Below are 19196 nucleotides of genomic sequence, written 5' to 3'. Positions count from 1 at the left end.
CTTGGAGCTCACGTAGAAGAACAGGAGGGATTAATATCCTGAGGGCCAGACAAGCCTTGGCAGTCTTTCCGCAACGTCCCAGATCTGAGCTCCCAGTAAGCCTCCTTAGACAACAGGTCAGGTTTGCAAATAGGGCCCTCTGTCTCCTGCAGCAGGGAGTCTCTCACTGCTAACACTTGCCACTTCCTCCTGGTGCTGCTGCTTGGCTCAGGCTCAGCTGGCACAGATGATTCATTTGACAAAGTCTGACAACTTCACAGTCACAAATCCTGAGGTTGAGCAAGAGCCTTCCTCCTAGTGCCAGAAGCCAGTTTTCTGCCTTCAGCATCATGGAAGCTTTCAGCTCCCAAGCAGATATGCACAAACTCTGCATGCCTCCCCTTCACTACACTTGGCTCTTGAAGCTGCAGGGTCTCAGAGGAGAGCTACTTGATCTCTCTCATCATCTCTGATGCTGCTCAGTCTGCTGACTTCCTTCTGCAGCTCTTTAACTCAGTGACACAGCTCTTCAACAACCACAGATCTCCTGCAGGCTAGAAGACTGTCTCCTGCTGCCCCAGCCTCAGCAAGAGGTCCCAGACCATTCCCCTAGGCTTGACCATGCAGACTCATTGGAGTGGTATTGGAACAGGTCTCTTAATTGCAACTATATGCATGTATGCAAGTGTGAATGTAAAGGTTTTCCTGACACAGCCAACACCTCAGCTGGTCCACTTAATCCAGCGTAGTGCTATCATGTTATCTATTGTTCTTTCCCCAGTAATTCAACACTTAATTTTTGCTGCACATCTATGTTTTCTTCTTAAGCACAGCAGAACAACTGGAAGAGAACAAAACTGTTATTTCCAACATACTTCAAAAGACTGGAGAGCACTTGGGCCTGTTAAAGTGTGTGTGGCATAAATGCCAGACTGCTAAGTGAATCTAGAAAGCCATTAAATGGCCTTTAGAGTGGTGTGACAAATGGCAAGTTGAAAGAGAAAACAATCAAGGCTATATTAGAATGTCATTTGAAGTATTTGTATATCCTATTAGAAGAATTTCTGAAGTTCTGGGATGTCAATTAGACATTAAGGACAGGAAAGATTGGCACCATAAATGTGTAGTTATACAGATCAAAACCAAGCTGTGGTTAACATGCATGCAGCTTCCCATGGCAATCTGGCTTTACAAGTGTGGAAGAATACTCTCTGTAGCTGTACAAACATGAATATGCCAAAGCTTGAACACTTTCCAAGCTATGTATATCACATTCCTTTTCTCAAAAAAATCCCAAAGTAATCTCATCAAATTTTTCTTCCACTATTATATCCCTAATTATTTGATATAATCAACTAAACATTTACGTTTCAGCATTTTAGAATGCAATGACCCAGAAGACCCAGATCTAGTTAAGGAGGAAGAGAATCTCAAATAGCAATGGACTAGAACTGGACTGTCTTTAACTTGTCACCTTGGAAGGTAACAAATTACGTCAGATTTCTAAACAGGCAGGCAGGTTCACTGTTATTACACAACAAACGCATATTCTGTGCATTTCTTCAGAAACACTGCTCCAAGGAAGCTAGCGTTCATTCCCTTGGATCCAGAAGCTTCTTATTTATTGCATGGGTTTACAGGCTTATTTTAGTTAAAGAAGCAACAGCTATCAGGTAATAACTGTCACAGACTTCTTTTAAGCTATCTCATTTAGATCATGCAATTCTGCCTGAAACAGATGCAGCTTCTGAATATGTACCAGCTGTCAAGAAAACAAAAACAAAAACAAACTCAAAAGGGAACAAAACCAAGACCAATTCAAGTTAGTATATTACAGTATTAGTACATTTATTTTCTTTCTCTCTCTCTCACAATGCCCTTTAGTTAGAAGCTGAAAAGATACCTTACAATCTGGAAAGTTCCTCATTGTGGAATAATTCCCTAAAGGGAGTATATATACAAAAAAAATATTGCTCAGCAAGTCAACACAGATCAGCAGCCTAACACAGGCTATAGTGCACTGTGTCTTTCTTCGGTGTACGCCTGAAAGACAAGTACACAGGGGAAAATACAGGTGACAGTCTGCCAGTTTAACTGAACTTCTGTCATATCCAGTACAAAATAAAGCTGGCAGATGCCCTGAAGGTTCTATTTTATTTCGATTTTCCTAGACTAAGGAACAAACAGGAGCGTTCTGACACAGAGACTATTAAGCATTCAATGTTAAAAAACACTCCAATGACATGGCTTACAAGCATCATATCTGGCACCTTTATTTTTATATATATACACACACGCTTTATCTAAATATATATACACACACACACACGCTTTATCTAAATATATATATATATACACACACACACTAATGAGTTATAAACTATTCAACTGTAATGAGAATACTTTTGCAAGGGATCCATGTTCCAATTCACCTGCCACTTCACACACAAGTGGCCACTGTTAAAAGTATAGCATTAATGTATGAAGTAATACTTGCTTTAATGATTTAAATGTTTTCTAAAACCCCTCTTCTATTCTCTCTTGCAACAACATTGAAACTCAGATGGGAATCGAAACTTCAAAATATGCAGTGCTGCAGAGCTACAGAACAACTACAGGCATCAGCTGGTCTTTTCCCTTGAACAAAAATAAGATCAGCAGCATCCAGACTACAATCAAGAAAAGTGTCTAACCTGTTCTTCAGCTAGAAGGATCTTCAAGTTATTCTTAGGTAACTATTTAACCATTGTTATCAACACCAGAACGAGTTAAATATAATCTCACCTTACTCTTCCTTTCTTCAAATTTATCATACTTTCCTACATTTTTCATGGTGGACCTGGTAAACCTTACCACAATTATAACTCACCCAGCCCTCCTCCTTCCTCCTTTACTTTTCACTTTTTAACTTTCTCATAGAACTCCCACGACATCAACCTCTCCTCACAATCACGAGATTTTTATGCAGATGCTCCCCACTATGCCATTAAGCATGGTGTTCCAAACCAGACCTAGTTCTCCAGTAGGACCAGCTGGAATAAGAGGAATTTCTTCAAACCGTGAAGTACAACACTCCCAGTAAGTATCAAAAGTGAAGCAAGATTTGCTCCTTTTGCTGTAACGCCATTGCCAATTTCTTCAGTTCACGATCCACCAACACACACGTTCTTGTTGCTGTACCAACAACCTTACCAGCTGATTACTTTTTAAAATTTGTTTCTTTGCTTCTTCCTTTTGTTCCACATCTAGTCTATGCTATTTCATCTTCTGACTTCAGAGTGCTCTTCAAAAGCTGGAAATAGTCTGAACTCACCTTGCATTTTCAGTCTCTTCTCAGGTTGGTGGCATCCACACATTTTGTTTAAGTTTAATATTAAACTGCATTGGCACCAGAAAGAATCGCTTATGGAACTGCACTTAAAACATGCTCCCAGTTTGACAGCTGTGCATTCCCTGTACAGGGAATCTAGGGGCACCAAAAATACCTGGTTTGCTTAAATTAACACTATTCAGAACTACCAGAAATTTGACTGAGTACATTATACCTACTGTTCCCCAATTTGGAAGTCTTTATCATGCCAAATAAGGATGTTAGACAGGTTGGACAGTTAATGGATTTGACCATTTAACTTTTACCTAGTTAGTTTTACCAAAAACCCTTGCTTGAGCAATCTATTATCTTAAAAAAAAAAAAAAAAAAAAACACTATGACAGAAAATACAGCATACTGTTATTCACCATTCTGCAAGTCCTTTGTAAAAATCCTGCATTTCAAGGCTGTCTGAGAAAGAATGCACAGTTCACAACCTATAGTCTTGCTCCTGTTTGCTGAGGTCTCAGAGGACTTGGGGGAGTCTAGAATTCACACAGGGCTTAAGTCTGTATCAAACGACAAGTTTGTACAATAAAAACATATTTAGAATAACAGGAATTTCAAGAGTGAAAATATCAGTGGTAAAAAGGAGGGAAAAAAGTCACACTAGCTGTCAAGCTAAGTTGATTTTATCTCACCTGACCTTGTTAATGTTTTCATTTGTACCAGTTCTTGTGGCTGGATTTGAGCAAGCCCAGCTAAGTTCTTCATCTTTGCAATGTTTAACTCTGTAAACCCAGTGAGATTCAAGTGTTTTGTTCACACTTTTAAGCTCCCCAAATTCTCGCTGATGCTCACCTCTGGCATTCTTTACAGGTGAAATTAATTATTTGACTACCACCATGATAAAGTGGTCTAGCATATGCAAACCACCTATTCTGAGAACAGTGTTAACCAGTTTAGGAACGTGCTCACAGCTGATGCAGTAACGTAGGACTTCTAGGCTAATAAACATGGCTTCTACTGACGGTCCTGGCAGCACGCTGAGACAAGGCATAGTCAGAGCTCTGACAGTAGCCAGAGGTAGCTTTCTCCAAGGAAAGCTTCCTTTTGCCTAGCTCAATCAGTTTGACTCAGCACAGTTAAAAGACACAGTTAAGCTCTGATGAAAGCAAAGCCATCTGATCCAGCAAGAGAAGTAGAAGAAAATTTTCAGGAATTTCTCCTCCTCCTCCCCCCAAACCCTATTTCCAATGACTGCTTTTGTTTCCCTTGTGCCCCACAAGATATATGGAAAACAGCAGGAAAAAGGCAGGGACAGACACAGAATCAGTCTCTCCTGCTCTTGCATGCAAGACATAGTATAATCATGGATATTTTGTTTTTACAGTTTTAAAACTAGTCAGATATTTTTTGTATGTGCAACTCCTATGATGCCATATTTGCAAGTTTCTCCCTTAAAAGGTTCTAAAAACTTGTTTTGAGAAGTGAAGCATTGGTTTAGTAACCCAAAGAGGAACTTTAAGCTAAAACTGAATATTACTTAACTCAAATAAATCTCAAGACTTGACACTAACAATTTATTGTTGCTGAAAGCAGGCTTCTTAAATGATCCTGAAAAACCAGCCTCATCTTTAAAGAGGCAAAACCTTGTAAGTTTATTTTTCCAGTTAGAAAAGATAGGATCAACTTGCCCTATATAGAGGCAGTCTTGACACTTGTCAATACACAGCTCCTTGATTTCAGCCATAGCAGGTCACATACCTACAACTGAACATACGAACTATATTTCAGCCAGCAGTCTTTTTAAGTTGTGTCAACCTGTGTGTGTTAAACAATGGTAACCAAATACATGTCCATTGTCAGTGTGCATCACTGCACCTATCCAGCTTCTCTGTAAGGCAGTTTCACCGCAATGAGAACCTGTCTATGTACCATTAGGCTTAAGTCTGTATATTATTTAGCTTTAAAATTACTTCCACTAACTTTCATGAAGTGGAACACCACAGGTCTAATCTACTGAATACATAGGATTCCTAGATGTATCACATGCTAATGAAGCTACTGCAAGTGCAGTTGTTTCCTCCCTTGGTGTATTGTTGACCTTTTTGTCTTACATTTAGTTTAAACTTCTGACTACTTTATTCTGTAATACTGAAAATTAGGTTTCTAAAACTGGCAGAAAGCCTCATGGGGTAAAAGGAAATGCTCAGCAAATCCTATTTGCCTATTTTGATGCAACAGACTCCTGTTGATGACAGGAATTAAATAGTTTTCACAATGGTTTACATCCAGGTGGCTCACTTGAGCCTGGAAGACCAGAGTAAGATTTTGGCATCTCATTCAAGGGCCATCGCTCTTCCTCGCCCGCACTCGGCAGGAGCAGCTGCAGAACTGGCCCTCCTGCACCTCTCAAAGCCAAGCCGCTGCTTGAGAAGGAAGGGGAGATGGCAGAGCCAGCTATTGATAGTGGCTAGCACCTGCTGTGAGGAGAGTATGCACCCTGCAGCAACCACAATGTGTTAAGAAAAGCAGCTGCAACATCAATTATCAGGGTTAAGCTGTGAGCAAGTGCAAGAGGTTGCATTTAGCTGCTTGGGCAACATTTATCATTTGAACAGCCTTTCCCCACCTAAAGTGAGCCTAAGGAAACTGCCCGCAAAGCAAGATATATTAGGGTCCAATTAGGGCCACAGTGAAATGCCTTCAAAATCTCCTGCATGTAATAAACTTAATACTTAGTTGTCATGCCTTCCTCTGCCCCATCCAACTGAATGACTGGCACGGTGGTAGAGGGACTAAAAGCTAAATTCCACCTCTAGTGTTGAGTATGCACATAGGAGATCTTAAATCAACTCTGGTTACTGAAAAGTCACCCACAGGCACAGTGAACACACAGTAGCTTTTTCAGCACAGAATGTATCTGAAGAGTGGTTAGAGAGCAGCTGAACGTGCTTGCAAGAGTTAAGACTGCCCAACTTTTTTCCACTTAAAAAACAATTGAATTTTAGCAGGCCTTGTTTTTCAATCAGCTCAGGTCACTTTTTCATGTGGCATTCGGTCTCATTTTCCCCCCACTCTTCATGTAAGATATCTGAGTTCTGTTAAAATGGCAGAAAAACTGAACACTCCTCAAATCAAAACCAGTGCTCAAATCAAAACCAAGGGCTGATCATCTCAGATTTGTATTTTTCTATCTGGTGCCAAAGACCCACTTCATGGAGCCTATGCTACAGAAACACATGGAAATACTGCAGGTTGTTTATCCCCCTCCTTGATATTTGGGGTGTTTAACTTGCCCCAGATGTAAGCTGCTCTTTGCACGCTTCTAGAAATCATTCTACAGGCTGAGAAAAACTCCTCTGTAATTACTACATTTAACTACTATGAGCAAAACAGAGATTAACAGTAGAAGATTAAGAGCAAAACAGAGCAGGAGGAATTATGATACAGTGCTCAAGTGCTTCCTACTCTTGCTAACATCTGAAGAGCATGGGAGTAAAAAAGCAAATGAATGATGAACAATGAAAAGCAAATGAAAAGAGGACAACAGTGATTATGACCAGGATAGGCTGACAGAAGCTGACCTTTAGCGTATAAGTCCAAGAATAGCCTGACCATCCAGATTTACTAAGTTTCAAAATCCATGTCATGTCAGTGACACTTCTGTCCTCTCCATTCTGCTCTCCTTCATATGCAGAGAAATGAGCACCAGCAAAGAGCTGCTCCATAAAGGAGCAATTCCCCACACCCATGGAACGAACCTGTATTTTCCAGACCTAACGGTTAACAAAGTTATAGCCATATATGATGTTACATAACTTAATTGCAACGCTCACCAACTCTTGCTTTGCTCTTTTTCCCCCAACACCTTTAACAAACATAGGTGAGTTGCAGAAAATCTACCTTCTTCACAGTACCTTAATTCTGGCAATATGGGACATGAGAACTGCCTTAAGTCATGGGAAGACAGTAAGAAGCATAGCCTAGGTAGTTTGCTTTGCCACACAGTTATGCAGCCCTGACCTACAAGAACACCCTCTTACAAAAGCTGATCATTTCAACTGCATTTTAATTTAATTCCCAACCCTAGACTGACAAAGATGTTAATTACTAACAAGACTGGTAATTTCCCTCATCCAGTGAGCTGACAACTAGGGACTGGATTGAGGCCCAGACTCCCAAAGTGACTTAGACACCTCCAATCCTCCCAGCGAAAAAGATGTAGAGTGTGCTTGAGAATTTAGTCTCCGAGTCCAAGCAGGGCACTCATGAAACTCATAATAAGCAGCTTTCACTCACTGTTACTTACAAACCAAATTTTTAATTACAGCCTACTAATGGTTCATCTCAAGATCATATTTGACAAGAAAACTGTTTGTTTTACTGTGCCAGAAATGACAAGTGTGTCAAAAAGCAGGGGGGGTCAGGGGGAAATTGTTACACCAGGATTAGCTACTGATCTAGTCAGATCTATGTTTGACAGAACTTCTGAGAACTCTTCCTGCCCGAGTTGCAGGAATCTCTTCTGAAGATTCTCAGAGCCAGTTCTTTCCATACACAGCTCTAAAGTCCATATTACATACGATTCCCTAAATTTATGTAAAAGGCTCAGAATAGTACTCAGAAACACACAGAACTTATTTTGCCAGCCATTAGTTGCAAAACAGTAATAAGTGCCCACGTGCGGGACTTTTATGAGTAGTGTCAAACAGATGCCGCAGGTTCTACAAGTTTGGACACTCACACTTTGGAAATCCTGAGGTTGTGTGGAATGCTGGCATTATTCCAAACAATTTTGTTGCTTGATCACAGTATCTCTATACTTACTGCCTGGCTACCATTTATTTTCTTCCTTTTTGTTATATAATTTCACTGTTCAAATACAAATTTGCACTACTCATAATAGAAGGAAACTTATATATGATTGATGAGTTCTACCTTAACAAAGGTCAAACATGCAATGTGTCAGTGTCATGAAATGAGGCCTATTCTTACCATACAGTTCATGGCAAAGTGATTGTGCTGTGTCTGAAGCTCCATAGCATGGGGATGACTGGTTCCAATCTCTGTGTAGCTGTTTAGAAAAAGACCTTTGTTGTGGGTGATCCAGTCAAACATCTACAAGAAAACGTTAGGGAAAAAATATAATATATATATCAACAGTACGGTACAGAAGAAATCACTGACAAATAACAAGAAATGTGTGCCAGTACACAGAAGACAGAAAGAATCTAAGGCCATGAAAATTAACACTGTTGTTCTTTCCATTCTAAAGTTACCATATATTTTAACCAACTCGGTTTTTAGCTGAAATCGGACTTTTTGGACCCAATAGCTGAGGCTGTTAAACCTTGGCCAAAGATGATTATCTCACTAAGCTACAAGTCAACTTCATTACTACAAAACACTCATATTAAACAGACTTGGGGTACGAGCCTGAGTTATCAAGCTTGTAGGTTCTCAGAAGCTTTGTAATTTCAAATGAAAATGGCAACTCACAGAAATAAAATATAAGTTCACACTTGCTGATGAAGTAGTTTAGTAATAAGTTTATATTTTTAGTCATAAGTTCATGTCAAAGTTGCAAATGAATTTTCTATTGCTAAGCAAATAAAAAAGACTATGCTTGAGCACAGCATTATGGATTACCTTTTTCTACACAAATTTAAGGATAGCTTTTAAATATGTGAAAAATATAAAGTACTTCCATATTCAACAAATTTTAAAAAAAATCTCCTCTAAAATGATCACCAATGCAGCTATTTAGCTAGGATGTTAACAGTGCCACTGGAAGACAAAGTTTACAAAGATCAAGTAAGGCAGCAAGAGGCCAAGTTAATCCCTCCCCCGGCCTTGCTCTTGAAATCTTCCTCAAATCTCAGCTCAAAAGGTATAGGCTACTCTAGATAGGCTATAAAAGATGGTTCAAGGGAGGGGAAAGAAAAAAAAAAAGTAGCAATGCGTAGTCAGTACTCATCTAAAGAGCTTTTAAAATATTCTAGTTAACAGAGCAATACTATCAAATCCAATATTCCACACAGGTACATGACAAACTGAATTATAATTGGAAAACTCTAAGGTAAGGGCTGGGAACAAAAACATGCAAGAACTTAGACACCTGAGACAGTGGAACATATAGGAAAATAAAAATTTTAGGAGTATGTAGACTACACTGAAGATGTGTCAGAACATTATTCAAAATAGACACTGTCCCCATCTGTGACCACACAAGTCTTTTCACTAGATATTCTGACTTTGGAGTGTTACAATGGCAATTGTGGATATGCTGTGGTCACACTTATTTGACTGGACCAGAAAGGACCTAAAAGTTACCTTGCAGTAGCTGAAAAAATAGAAGAACCATAGTGAAAAATATAATGAGGAAAAATTGGTCCCTATTCAACCCTGTTCACATAACGCATCCTTTGACTTTTTAAAGTGAAGTCATTCAGCCACACTGCCCCCAGCTCCCATTCCATCTTTAAAGGGGTACCTTTTTCAGTGGGTTACAGTTTTACCATCCCTCTCTTGACTTGAATTTTTTGTGCTTACTGTTAACTAGCACAATTACAGTATGAGTGTGAATCTGAATACCCTCCAAACAGGCAGGTTATTAACCTATAATTTGACCACTTCTTAGAATCCCAGAATAATCTGGAAACGACCCTTGGAGGTCATCTTGTCCAAATCCCATCTCAAGGCAGGGCTAGCTTCAAAGTTCGATCACATAGCCCAGGGTGTTGCCCAGTCAAGTTTTCAGTATCTCAGTGGATGGAGGTACCACAGCCTCTCCGGGCCACGCTTCTCCAGCAGTTAATCACCTTTGTTGTGAAATTTTTTTCCTCCCTTATATCCAGTCAGAATTTCTTCTGCTTCTTGTCTTTCAGCTGTGCACCTCTGAGATGAGCCTGGCTCTGTCTTGCCTGTAATTCCCCTATAGACAACTGAAGAACGCAGTCGGACCTCCCACACACTCCCCGCCTTCTTAGCCTTCTCTTCTCCCCAACCAGCCCAGATTTCTTGTGTAAAGACCTCCAGAAGAGCACATTTATTCTCCTTCATCCAAAAAAGCTGTTTTTCCAGCTAAGATCCAGCAGTTTTCTATGCTCTAATAGACCATATAGACAAACCGATAAAGGAGTCCTGAGCTACGAAATCTTATCTAAGCAGTGAAATAAGGGCTGCAGGGAGAGGCCTTAATCCAAAAGTGAGTTAGGATACTACACAAGCCTTCTTCTGAATCTTTATACCCACTTCATCCAATAGAAAGAGTCTCAAGTGTGCTAGTGCTGTCAATCCCACCTGGAGGTGCCTAACATTTCCCTCTATTTTGAAAGAAAGCTGCATGAATTTAACATGGATTTTTTTTCTTGGAGTCAGGAGCCTAAAAAATACAGATGTAGGCCTATGCAAGCAGAAGGCAGGGCAGAGCTCAATTCCACACATATTTGACAAGGAGCTTCTTAAAACCCAAGTTATTTAGGCAACTTTTAGATAAGTAAATAAAGAATGTATCTTTAAGTACTTAATGTGAACATCATCAAAATACAAATATTTTGTTCATGCTGTAATTAAGCAAGTTTCTGAAAAGTTGCTAAAATGCATTCTGAGCCTGAAAGAGAAACACTAGACCATCAGTTTGTTTTTTTTTCCCCCTAGACAATTTTATAACTCTAAATTGACTATCGGATTTTTTCAACTCTTTACCTGCTCCTACTGTTTTCAACTACACCCATTCAGTAAACACTTAGAATATACTGAAGTTTCTTCTTTAAGCACAGCAGGAAACATTAAAAAGAGTAGTGTTAAGAAAGTCCCTGAGCTGAAGTGATCAGGGGATGGGAAAGCACAGGGGAAGAGAAGGGAGGAGGAAGGAGAAGTATATGTTGCTTGCCCATTTTTACTCTTCCCCAAGACATCTGCTTATGACCACTGCTGGAGAGCAGGATGCTGGTCTCGTCCCATTCAGGCATTCTTACGTTAAATATTTTTACAAATCTGGCAGAGGCCATAACTTGCCACTAGACTTAGTCTAGTTACTACTTCTCCCTGGGAAAAAACACCCCATCTTTCTTTAAAACTGGACACAAGTTAATAATAAGTGATTGCAAAACCTTTCTATGTAAAGACAGATTTTATCTGAGCTCATCTGACAGCACACTGCTAACTATGGTGGTTCTTCACATTCCATGACCATCAAGTGCGTTTATAATTTGATGGGATTTGTTAACCTGAAACATTCTCAGATGTGTCATTAATAGGGGACTGACCAATGTGTGTCAAAAAAAGATGCATCAGGTTTTAGCCTGGGACTCTAAACTCTGCATCAATGAAGCAGTTCCCCATGTCAGCCTGTTCAGACTGTCAACTGCCTCTCACTCAGATCTCAAGGGTCACTCAGGAGGGAGACTGACATAGTCCTTAGACATCTGTACTTAACACATACAGCACTCCATCTTCATTTGATGCCTGCCAACACACCTGTCTGGAGCAAAAACTTATCAAAGCAAAAGCTTTAAAGCCACTACAACTTTAAAGTTTCCTAAATGAGAGTAAACTGTGCTCTTCACAGTTTGGAATTTCTACCACACCCACTCAATTCCAGAAGTATAAGAGTCACTAAAGCAATCCTTTCTTTCTCATTCAAAGGCTAGTGATTAACTCTAAAGACAAAAATTACTATTTGTAGTTTTCCTCAGTACTGCTTTCAAGTCAGTCAAGCTTTGTGCCTGTAAAGGATAGCACCCATTCATCCTCGCCTCCCCAGGCCCTCACCTTTTCAGCATCCTGCTCAAACAGCCTAAGCTGAAAACATTGGTCCAATTTCAATTTCCGCACATGCCACATCTGATGCAGATGCTGCCGTGTTGAGTGCAGCCTGTCCAGCATGGTGGATACTTTGGGTAAAAGGTTCTGTAAGTCTGCATTCCCTGACCCAGAGTTCTTTTTGGGAAAGCTGTCACTGCTCTGTATTCGCTGGAGCAGTTTCTGTCCTTCCACATCAAGGTCCTCAATAGGTGCCTTAATGACTTTCTTTTTTAATTGCGAATGCTCCTCTATCATATTGCGAGCACCTTCCAGGTCCTGAGGCATCTCCTTTTTTGACAATATATCTTGCAGTTCCTCCAGTCTGGACAGCATATGGGTTGCATTGCTAATGTAGTCCTCAAAGGCAACTCTGATTTCTATCCATTCCTCATGGTTGTACTCCAAACAGCCATCAAATTCCGGAGTTAGCTGAGAAGGGTCGACTACTTTGGTAAGGCCTTCCAGAGACACCATATTTGTCTAGAAAACATGGAAACAAAAAAACCCCAACAAAATATTGCTGCTACTGCAATGAATTTGAAACTTTCTTTCAAGTTTTTATTTCTGTATATTTAGGTGTTGATCATTTTGCTTATAAAGTACGTGTGATTTAACTTTTCTCATGTTTCTCTTCAAACATCAATTCTGATCAGCCTTTGACTTGCAGTTATTTCCCCAGATGAGAGAAACATTGTACCCCCAGCGACCTTTCAAGCCTTATTACGCTTGTGTTTCTCTCTTACCTCACCACCCTCAAAAAAAATAGCAACTGCTCTTTCAGCTACTATTTTGATTAAGTTTTGATTCACATATTGTAGAACAGGAAGATAACAGCAAGGTTTAGTTAGCTACTTTCCTCTGCATGGGACACTGGTGAAAGCACCATTCCCACAATGCAGACTGAGTGAAAATATAGATAGACCTTAAATTTTCTTTTTTGGGGTGGAGGGCGGTGCAGGGAGGGCACTAAAAAAAAAGAAAACACTAATTCTTTCTTTCTCATGCTCAGAAAAAGCATGTACATAATGATGTACACAACCATCTAACCCAAGTACATGTGGGAAACCCCAGCCCTTGTAGTACCACTGGTCTTATCTATCCCTCCTTTCATTTAGGAGCATAATTAGTCTGAGACTATTCAAGATGCTGATCTGTAGCAAGCACACAAACCATCAAATAAATATAAATTAGTATACTATAAGGGAAATTACCTCAAATTCAAACTTAGAGCTGCCAAAGTTAGTCCTCTGTTTCTGCCAGAAGTTGTCTGGCTTGATTATCAGTGCAACGTGAATACAACAGGGAAAAGATTCCTGTAAAATCTTCAGCAAAGGCTTTATGGAGTCCCATTTTGACCCACGCATATCTACAATGACGGTGAATCCTCGTTTACATACCTCCTCACTGCAGAAGAAAGAAGAAAAAGGTTATCAAGCACGCACTACAAATTCAAATACACACCCCACTCTTATCGCACCACACTGCTCAACGGATGGGGTCTCCCCAGCTACCTGTCGCATGCTGGAGCCTCACTGATGAGCAGCTGGTACATACAACAGCTCTGATGAAGGCAATGCGAAACCTCTCATGAAGCTTGCTCCCATCCCCCAGACAAACTCTTTGTGGGTGACAACTTCAAACCAGTTGCAGACTTGCTGCTCCGCTTTCATCACCTCTTATTTTCACTGTTTACATTCACATTTCCTCTTTGAATCCTGTTTCTCCATTACCTTATGCATATATTAAACACAATTTACTGAAGCAGCGGTATGTAATTCTCTTTCAAATGATCCTCTAGAAAACACTACTGATGACAATATTCATACTTTTCAAATGGTTGAGCGGATCCTCTAACAGACAGAAACCCGCATGCTGTTACCTACTCCTTTGACATCCTTTTAAACTATCTTGATTTTTGCCCCTTGTTATCTGAGAGCTATCAAGAGCTTGAGTCTGCAGAGGGGGAAAAAACCTGCATCAACAATTACTTCTATAACAGGCTCAATTTGTGGATAGTTAATGGATAAGAAAATATTTTATAACTGCTGAAGAAAACCACATTAACCTGTTTCTACAAAATTTGAACTCCATTCTGCTGTCCAGAAGAAGACAGCCCCTATACTCCTTATTCCTGGTAATACTTTTGAGTGTGGCAGATTGCATTTTTTTCCATCAATACCTTTTCCACACGTAATGCTCACTGCTGGTTTAAAAAACTACTACATGGCCTTGCTGACATAGAAAGGGAAAATATTTCAAAACCAACGAGTCATACATAGTGGACTACCAAAAGGGACCAAGTGTCTGTTGTTTGGGTACATGAGTCACTTTCACGGATGTGACTAAGGTAACTGCAATTCTGGAGTTTATGTGGTGAGGTTTTTAGAGTGTCCAGAAAGTAGGGAAGCTTCAGGGAAGCTTGACCGGCATACTTCAAACAGTCGTATTGCCTCATAATACAAAGATGAATTGTAACTGAAGCAGGAGGCTCCTAGAAGGAACGAGAATACAATTTTCTCAGAGGAGTTTTTAAAGTTGGTTAAAAAAAGGCAGTTTAAAAAAGGAGTTTATAAAGATAACGGTTGGCCTGTCCAACCTGCCCACGGGAATGCCACACAACAAATATCACTCTTACTAAAAAGCATTATAGTGCATTTAAACTGCAGGGCAATGGTAGCAGAAAAATATATTAAGACTGACTAGTTCAGAATACATGTAGGCTACAACTTGCAACATTTCTGACAATGGCAAAGGAGTTTCGTAACAGCCTCCCAAGAGGGGACAAGAACAACTATTGTTTTAAAGTTAAGATGCATCAATTATTGAACGGCTACATGACTTTCAGAAGTCTTTACAATATAGTGTTATTACACAAGTGCTGTTCACTGCCTGTCCCTAACCCAGCACACGATCTGGATGTTACGTGAGGAGGAGTGCTTGACATGTATTCAAGCGAGGCATACATCTAGTCATCTCCTGGACAAAACACCCTTCATCAGGTGATACAATGAACATGTGTCCTCTTGTCACATGGCCCCACCATCTGACAAAGGATGAACCCCTTTTGGCCAGAGATCACAAAAAACTGTGCCAGGAGGCTTTGGTCAGCCAAGATCGCATGTCAGGCAAATCTGAACTACACTGATGTCCGGTCCAGTTGATGTTCATGACTAAAAAAAATATAGCTAAATTTTAAATCAGGTAAATTGTTAAAATTGTGAGACTGGATATACCTTAAGTGTTTTGATTTCTTGACAAACAACTGATACCTCTGAACTGCCAGCTGTGTAGAACAGCAGTATGCGAAAGCTACTGACAGACCAGCTGTTTGGGGCTACTTGTACTAATTGGGACTTCTTAATTAAGCAAAGTTGCTAAGACCAGTTCCTAAAACATAACTTGTAAGAAGATATGTCCAAGTAGTCTAGCTTTCAATAAAGCTCCCTTTGTTCTCAAAATTTCACCACCCGTGCAGAGATTTTCTGCAAGCCTGCACTAACTTGTTTTTATTTTAAATCTAAACTAACATATACCTTTTGCCAAAAAAACACTGTATTTTGCCCGACATCTCTGTAAAATGCTCTTTGGCATATTTTGATGCATATGGTTTATATCTATTAACAACTTCTCTAATAACTTGACGCTTGAGAGAACTAGAATACATCTCAAAGGTTCAAGTGTGAAGTCAAATGACTTCAGAGGTAAAAATCTCAAGATTTCTTTCCCTCCTCCCTCCCCTAGTCCCCAACCCCCACAAAAGGTTAACTGAAAAAAAATAATACGAAGCACTCTTACACTTAAAGATGAAATAAAGACCAGAATAATCTAATTACCAAAACTTGCTCCTAAGAGAGGTCATACACACTCTCAGCTACATGTCATGAAGTTATTTTTATGAAAGCACTTCTGTCAATCTGAAATGACATCTGATCACATCAGATGCAAAGGATAGCACCTAAAAATTAATACATTGCAGAAATATGGAAGATACTCCATTCAAGGATGCTGTCCAAAGGATTTTTCCAGCTATAATGACGACTGCCTCTTAAGTCCTAGGCAAACACATTTGAGCATTATCAGAATTGCTCCAGTCTGCACTAGATGTTGGCACATTCAGAGACAGACCTAAATTCAAGGTCTTACAATCATTTTTGCCCCCAATTCAGTCAGTACTAGTAACAAAGTTCAATGTGAACAAACTTTTTTCAATATATATACTAGCACTAGATTTGATTTTTACTGATTTGTTGAAATAGAACATTGTGATTCATAGCTTAATTTGTTGATAATACAACAATATCACAGATCTCTCTATAGGTCTGAGACCTATAGAAGCAATTTTACTTATATTTCTCCTGGTTATTCCTGTGCTCTGTCAGGACATGATAACTCATCTGACACAAATAACAGTTAGAAGTGTTGTGCTGACCTCAGTCCACCCAGGGAATACTGTGAATGGTGACCACAATTGTTCTAATTATTGATGTATTGAGAGCCTTTGAACTGTATTTGCAACCTTCAACACAGTGAGAACAACTAGACATAGCAGTGCCGTTCCCAGAACATAATCTGCCTCTAGCTAAAGCACACCAAACAGTCTGCCAACAGTCTCCCCTGTACAGGGCAGAGAGATTATTTTGGTCTTTTCCAAAAAGCAGTTTAAAACAGTAACTCACAGAACTTGGTAGGAATTTGCTTATTTTCTTAACCCGCTCAGTGTTCTAGCTTGTGGGTGTACTGCAACATACTCCATTTAATTTGTTTTATAGCTCAGAGCTTATCAAGTGACTATCACTTACCTAGGAATACAAGCTAGGTATGAAATTAGTCTCCTAAGGTCTTCTTGCCGTATTCTGTCGTGATTACTACGAGCTGGAAATGTTAGAATAGGACCTCCACGCTTATCTCTGCCACCTGAAAAATTAAATATGTTAAAAACCCACAGCATAACACAGATCTGGTTTGTAAAACTAGCATTCAGAATGCTTTTAGAAAACCAAGTCCTATGCTGCTGTTCAAGTTAAATACCAACACTGTCATTTAGAAACCAGCTTAAAATTGAATTTCAGGCGTATCAATCGGCATGTGGTCACAATTCCTACAATGAGAAAGTACCTGTCAAAAAATTTGAAATAAAGAACAACTATAGCATTACGCTTTTAATCATTCAATCTGACCAGCAGTCCAACTTAGCTCTAGCAATGGTGCTTCATCATGTACTTAATTTTTGAATCAACAATTGTACAGATTAGATTTAATTATAGAGTTATGCTACTTTGTAGGCAAGTATTTAGAGGATACTCTGAGCGTTAACTTAATTACTAGCTAGTAATTAGGTAGCTACTACTAGCTGTTACTAGCTACTAGTAAAGGCATACAGTATTTTATACCCAACGGATGTATTAGACAAGTAAGCGGACATTGTCAAAGAATTTAGTTTATATTTTTATCCTGATTTGATGTGAGGACTCTAGATTATCATTTTATAGCTTCTAACTTTAACAGCAATAGAAAACAAGGGAAGTCTGAATCCATTCAGTATGTAAGATCGTAGAAGGTCTGATTTTGAGTCATTCTGCTTAAATGTATTTATTTGTTAAATTGCGTAAAACTTGAGAAGCAGATGTAGTTGAGAATTAAAATGCAATTTTATACCAAATCACTTGTTAGTGACAGCAAAATGTTACTGTGGAATCTTCCTATTATATTCAGATCAGTAGGCTGTCTTTACCAACTCCTGTATAATAGCTTTAAGATTTGGCACAGATTCCTCCAAGCTAAATTCCACAAATATATTTTCAAGCACAGATGTGTCGACTGTTTTCTCCCCTATCCCTTGGAAACTCAGAGAAGCACTATTCTGTTTTCTGAATTATATCTCATTGTAAATCAGCTTCTCACTGTAAATCCATGTTAGTAGGGGCCAAATGACCTCAGAAGGCAAAAGCAGCTTTGGATTCCTGTCAAGATGTAGGGCCAGACACCTAAACAGAAAAGGAAGTTCATTTCTTGTTTTCCATGACTCTCTTCAATGGGACAAAAGAGTAAAAACAGTAAGTTGTCTCATTCTAATGGAGAGGTAAGTCTGGTCCTTACCGGAGATGCAACTGTAGAATAACACAGAGATGTGTTCTTGACCAGCCTGACACACATACTAAGCAAAGAAATGAGAGGATTTTTACCCTCTAAGTGACAGGATAAGAACAGGACAGAAGTCATAAGTGCAAGACAGTACAAGTGACAACACTGGGAGTTCAACAGCCCTGGCTTCCAACTCAGCTCCAGATGATCAGTTAACTTCAAAACTATTCTGCTTAACTGGGGCTTTAAAGTCTGCTATAGCCCTTAACGCTCTCCTCAGTGCACTGCAGTCCATCAGCCATGGATTTTAACAATTTAGCTTCAACTAGTAAACACTACTAATTCTCACCCCACAAACAAACTGTTTAATTGCTCAAGGTGGAAATTCTTCAAAAGAAGCAGCTAGCAGTGAAGAGCACACACTGAGTCATCTTAACATTTTCTAAGTGTTTTAAACAAATGCCTTGTTACCTGCAGTCTTCTCTCAGATCAGTCCCCTGGACTTGCCCACAGATTAACTACTGTATCATGTGATTCCTCAATGTGGCAGAGGAAAGCAAACCAGAGGTTATTATTTATGTCAATTTTGATGCCACCTCAACTGGCTCCCACCTTCACACACATCACGAAGAAAGCCCATTTTTAAAGCAAGCTGCTTAAATTTTTGCTAACACACGTCCTGAAATTTTCATATGTTGGAAACGAAGTTTGTCATGCTAATTTCAGGTCTAAATGGGTAATGAAGAAATTAATACAGCCTTGATATTACTGAAAAAAATCCATTATCTAGTGTTGAACTAGATATCAAGATTGCAAATATAAAGCAAAAAATCCTTAAGACTTCGGAGATCAACTGATCTTTCTTTCCAGCAGTGATACCAAAAGCTTTTTCAGACCCTATGCCTAGAAAGCCAAAGTTTAAGCCTTTTCCAGTAACTAACTCATTTCCTTTGTTCCTGATGCTCCTGTGTCATACACAAACAGGAGCAACAAATTCCCACTTATGAGGCAT

At 39.4% G+C, this 19196-nt stretch overlaps 1 protein-coding gene across 2 annotated transcripts in view; it reads right to left on the bottom strand.

Annotated features, from left to right (window-relative positions):
- The window catches only part of TRIO (trio Rho guanine nucleotide exchange factor), a 255971-nt gene that overhangs the window by 162766 nt on the left and 74009 nt on the right, over window positions 1–19196 (bottom strand). For both annotated transcript variants that reach the window (XM_064506864.1, XM_064506862.1), the window contains exons 3-6: window positions 16903–17017; window positions 13315–13507; window positions 12071–12583; window positions 8291–8413 (exon numbers count right to left, since the gene is read on the bottom strand). In XM_064506864.1, the coding sequence (XP_064362934.1) occupies window positions 8291–8413; window positions 12071–12583; window positions 13315–13507; window positions 16903–17017 (944 nt within the window). The remainder of the gene's footprint in view (window positions 1–8290; window positions 8414–12070; window positions 12584–13314; window positions 13508–16902; window positions 17018–19196) is intronic.

This window comes from Dromaius novaehollandiae, chromosome 2 (assembly GCF_036370855.1).
Source record: "Dromaius novaehollandiae isolate bDroNov1 chromosome 2, bDroNov1.hap1, whole genome shotgun sequence".
NCBI classification, from domain to species: domain Eukaryota; kingdom Metazoa; phylum Chordata; class Aves; order Casuariiformes; family Dromaiidae; genus Dromaius; species Dromaius novaehollandiae.
This window is presented reverse-complemented; position numbering and strand designations above follow the sequence as displayed.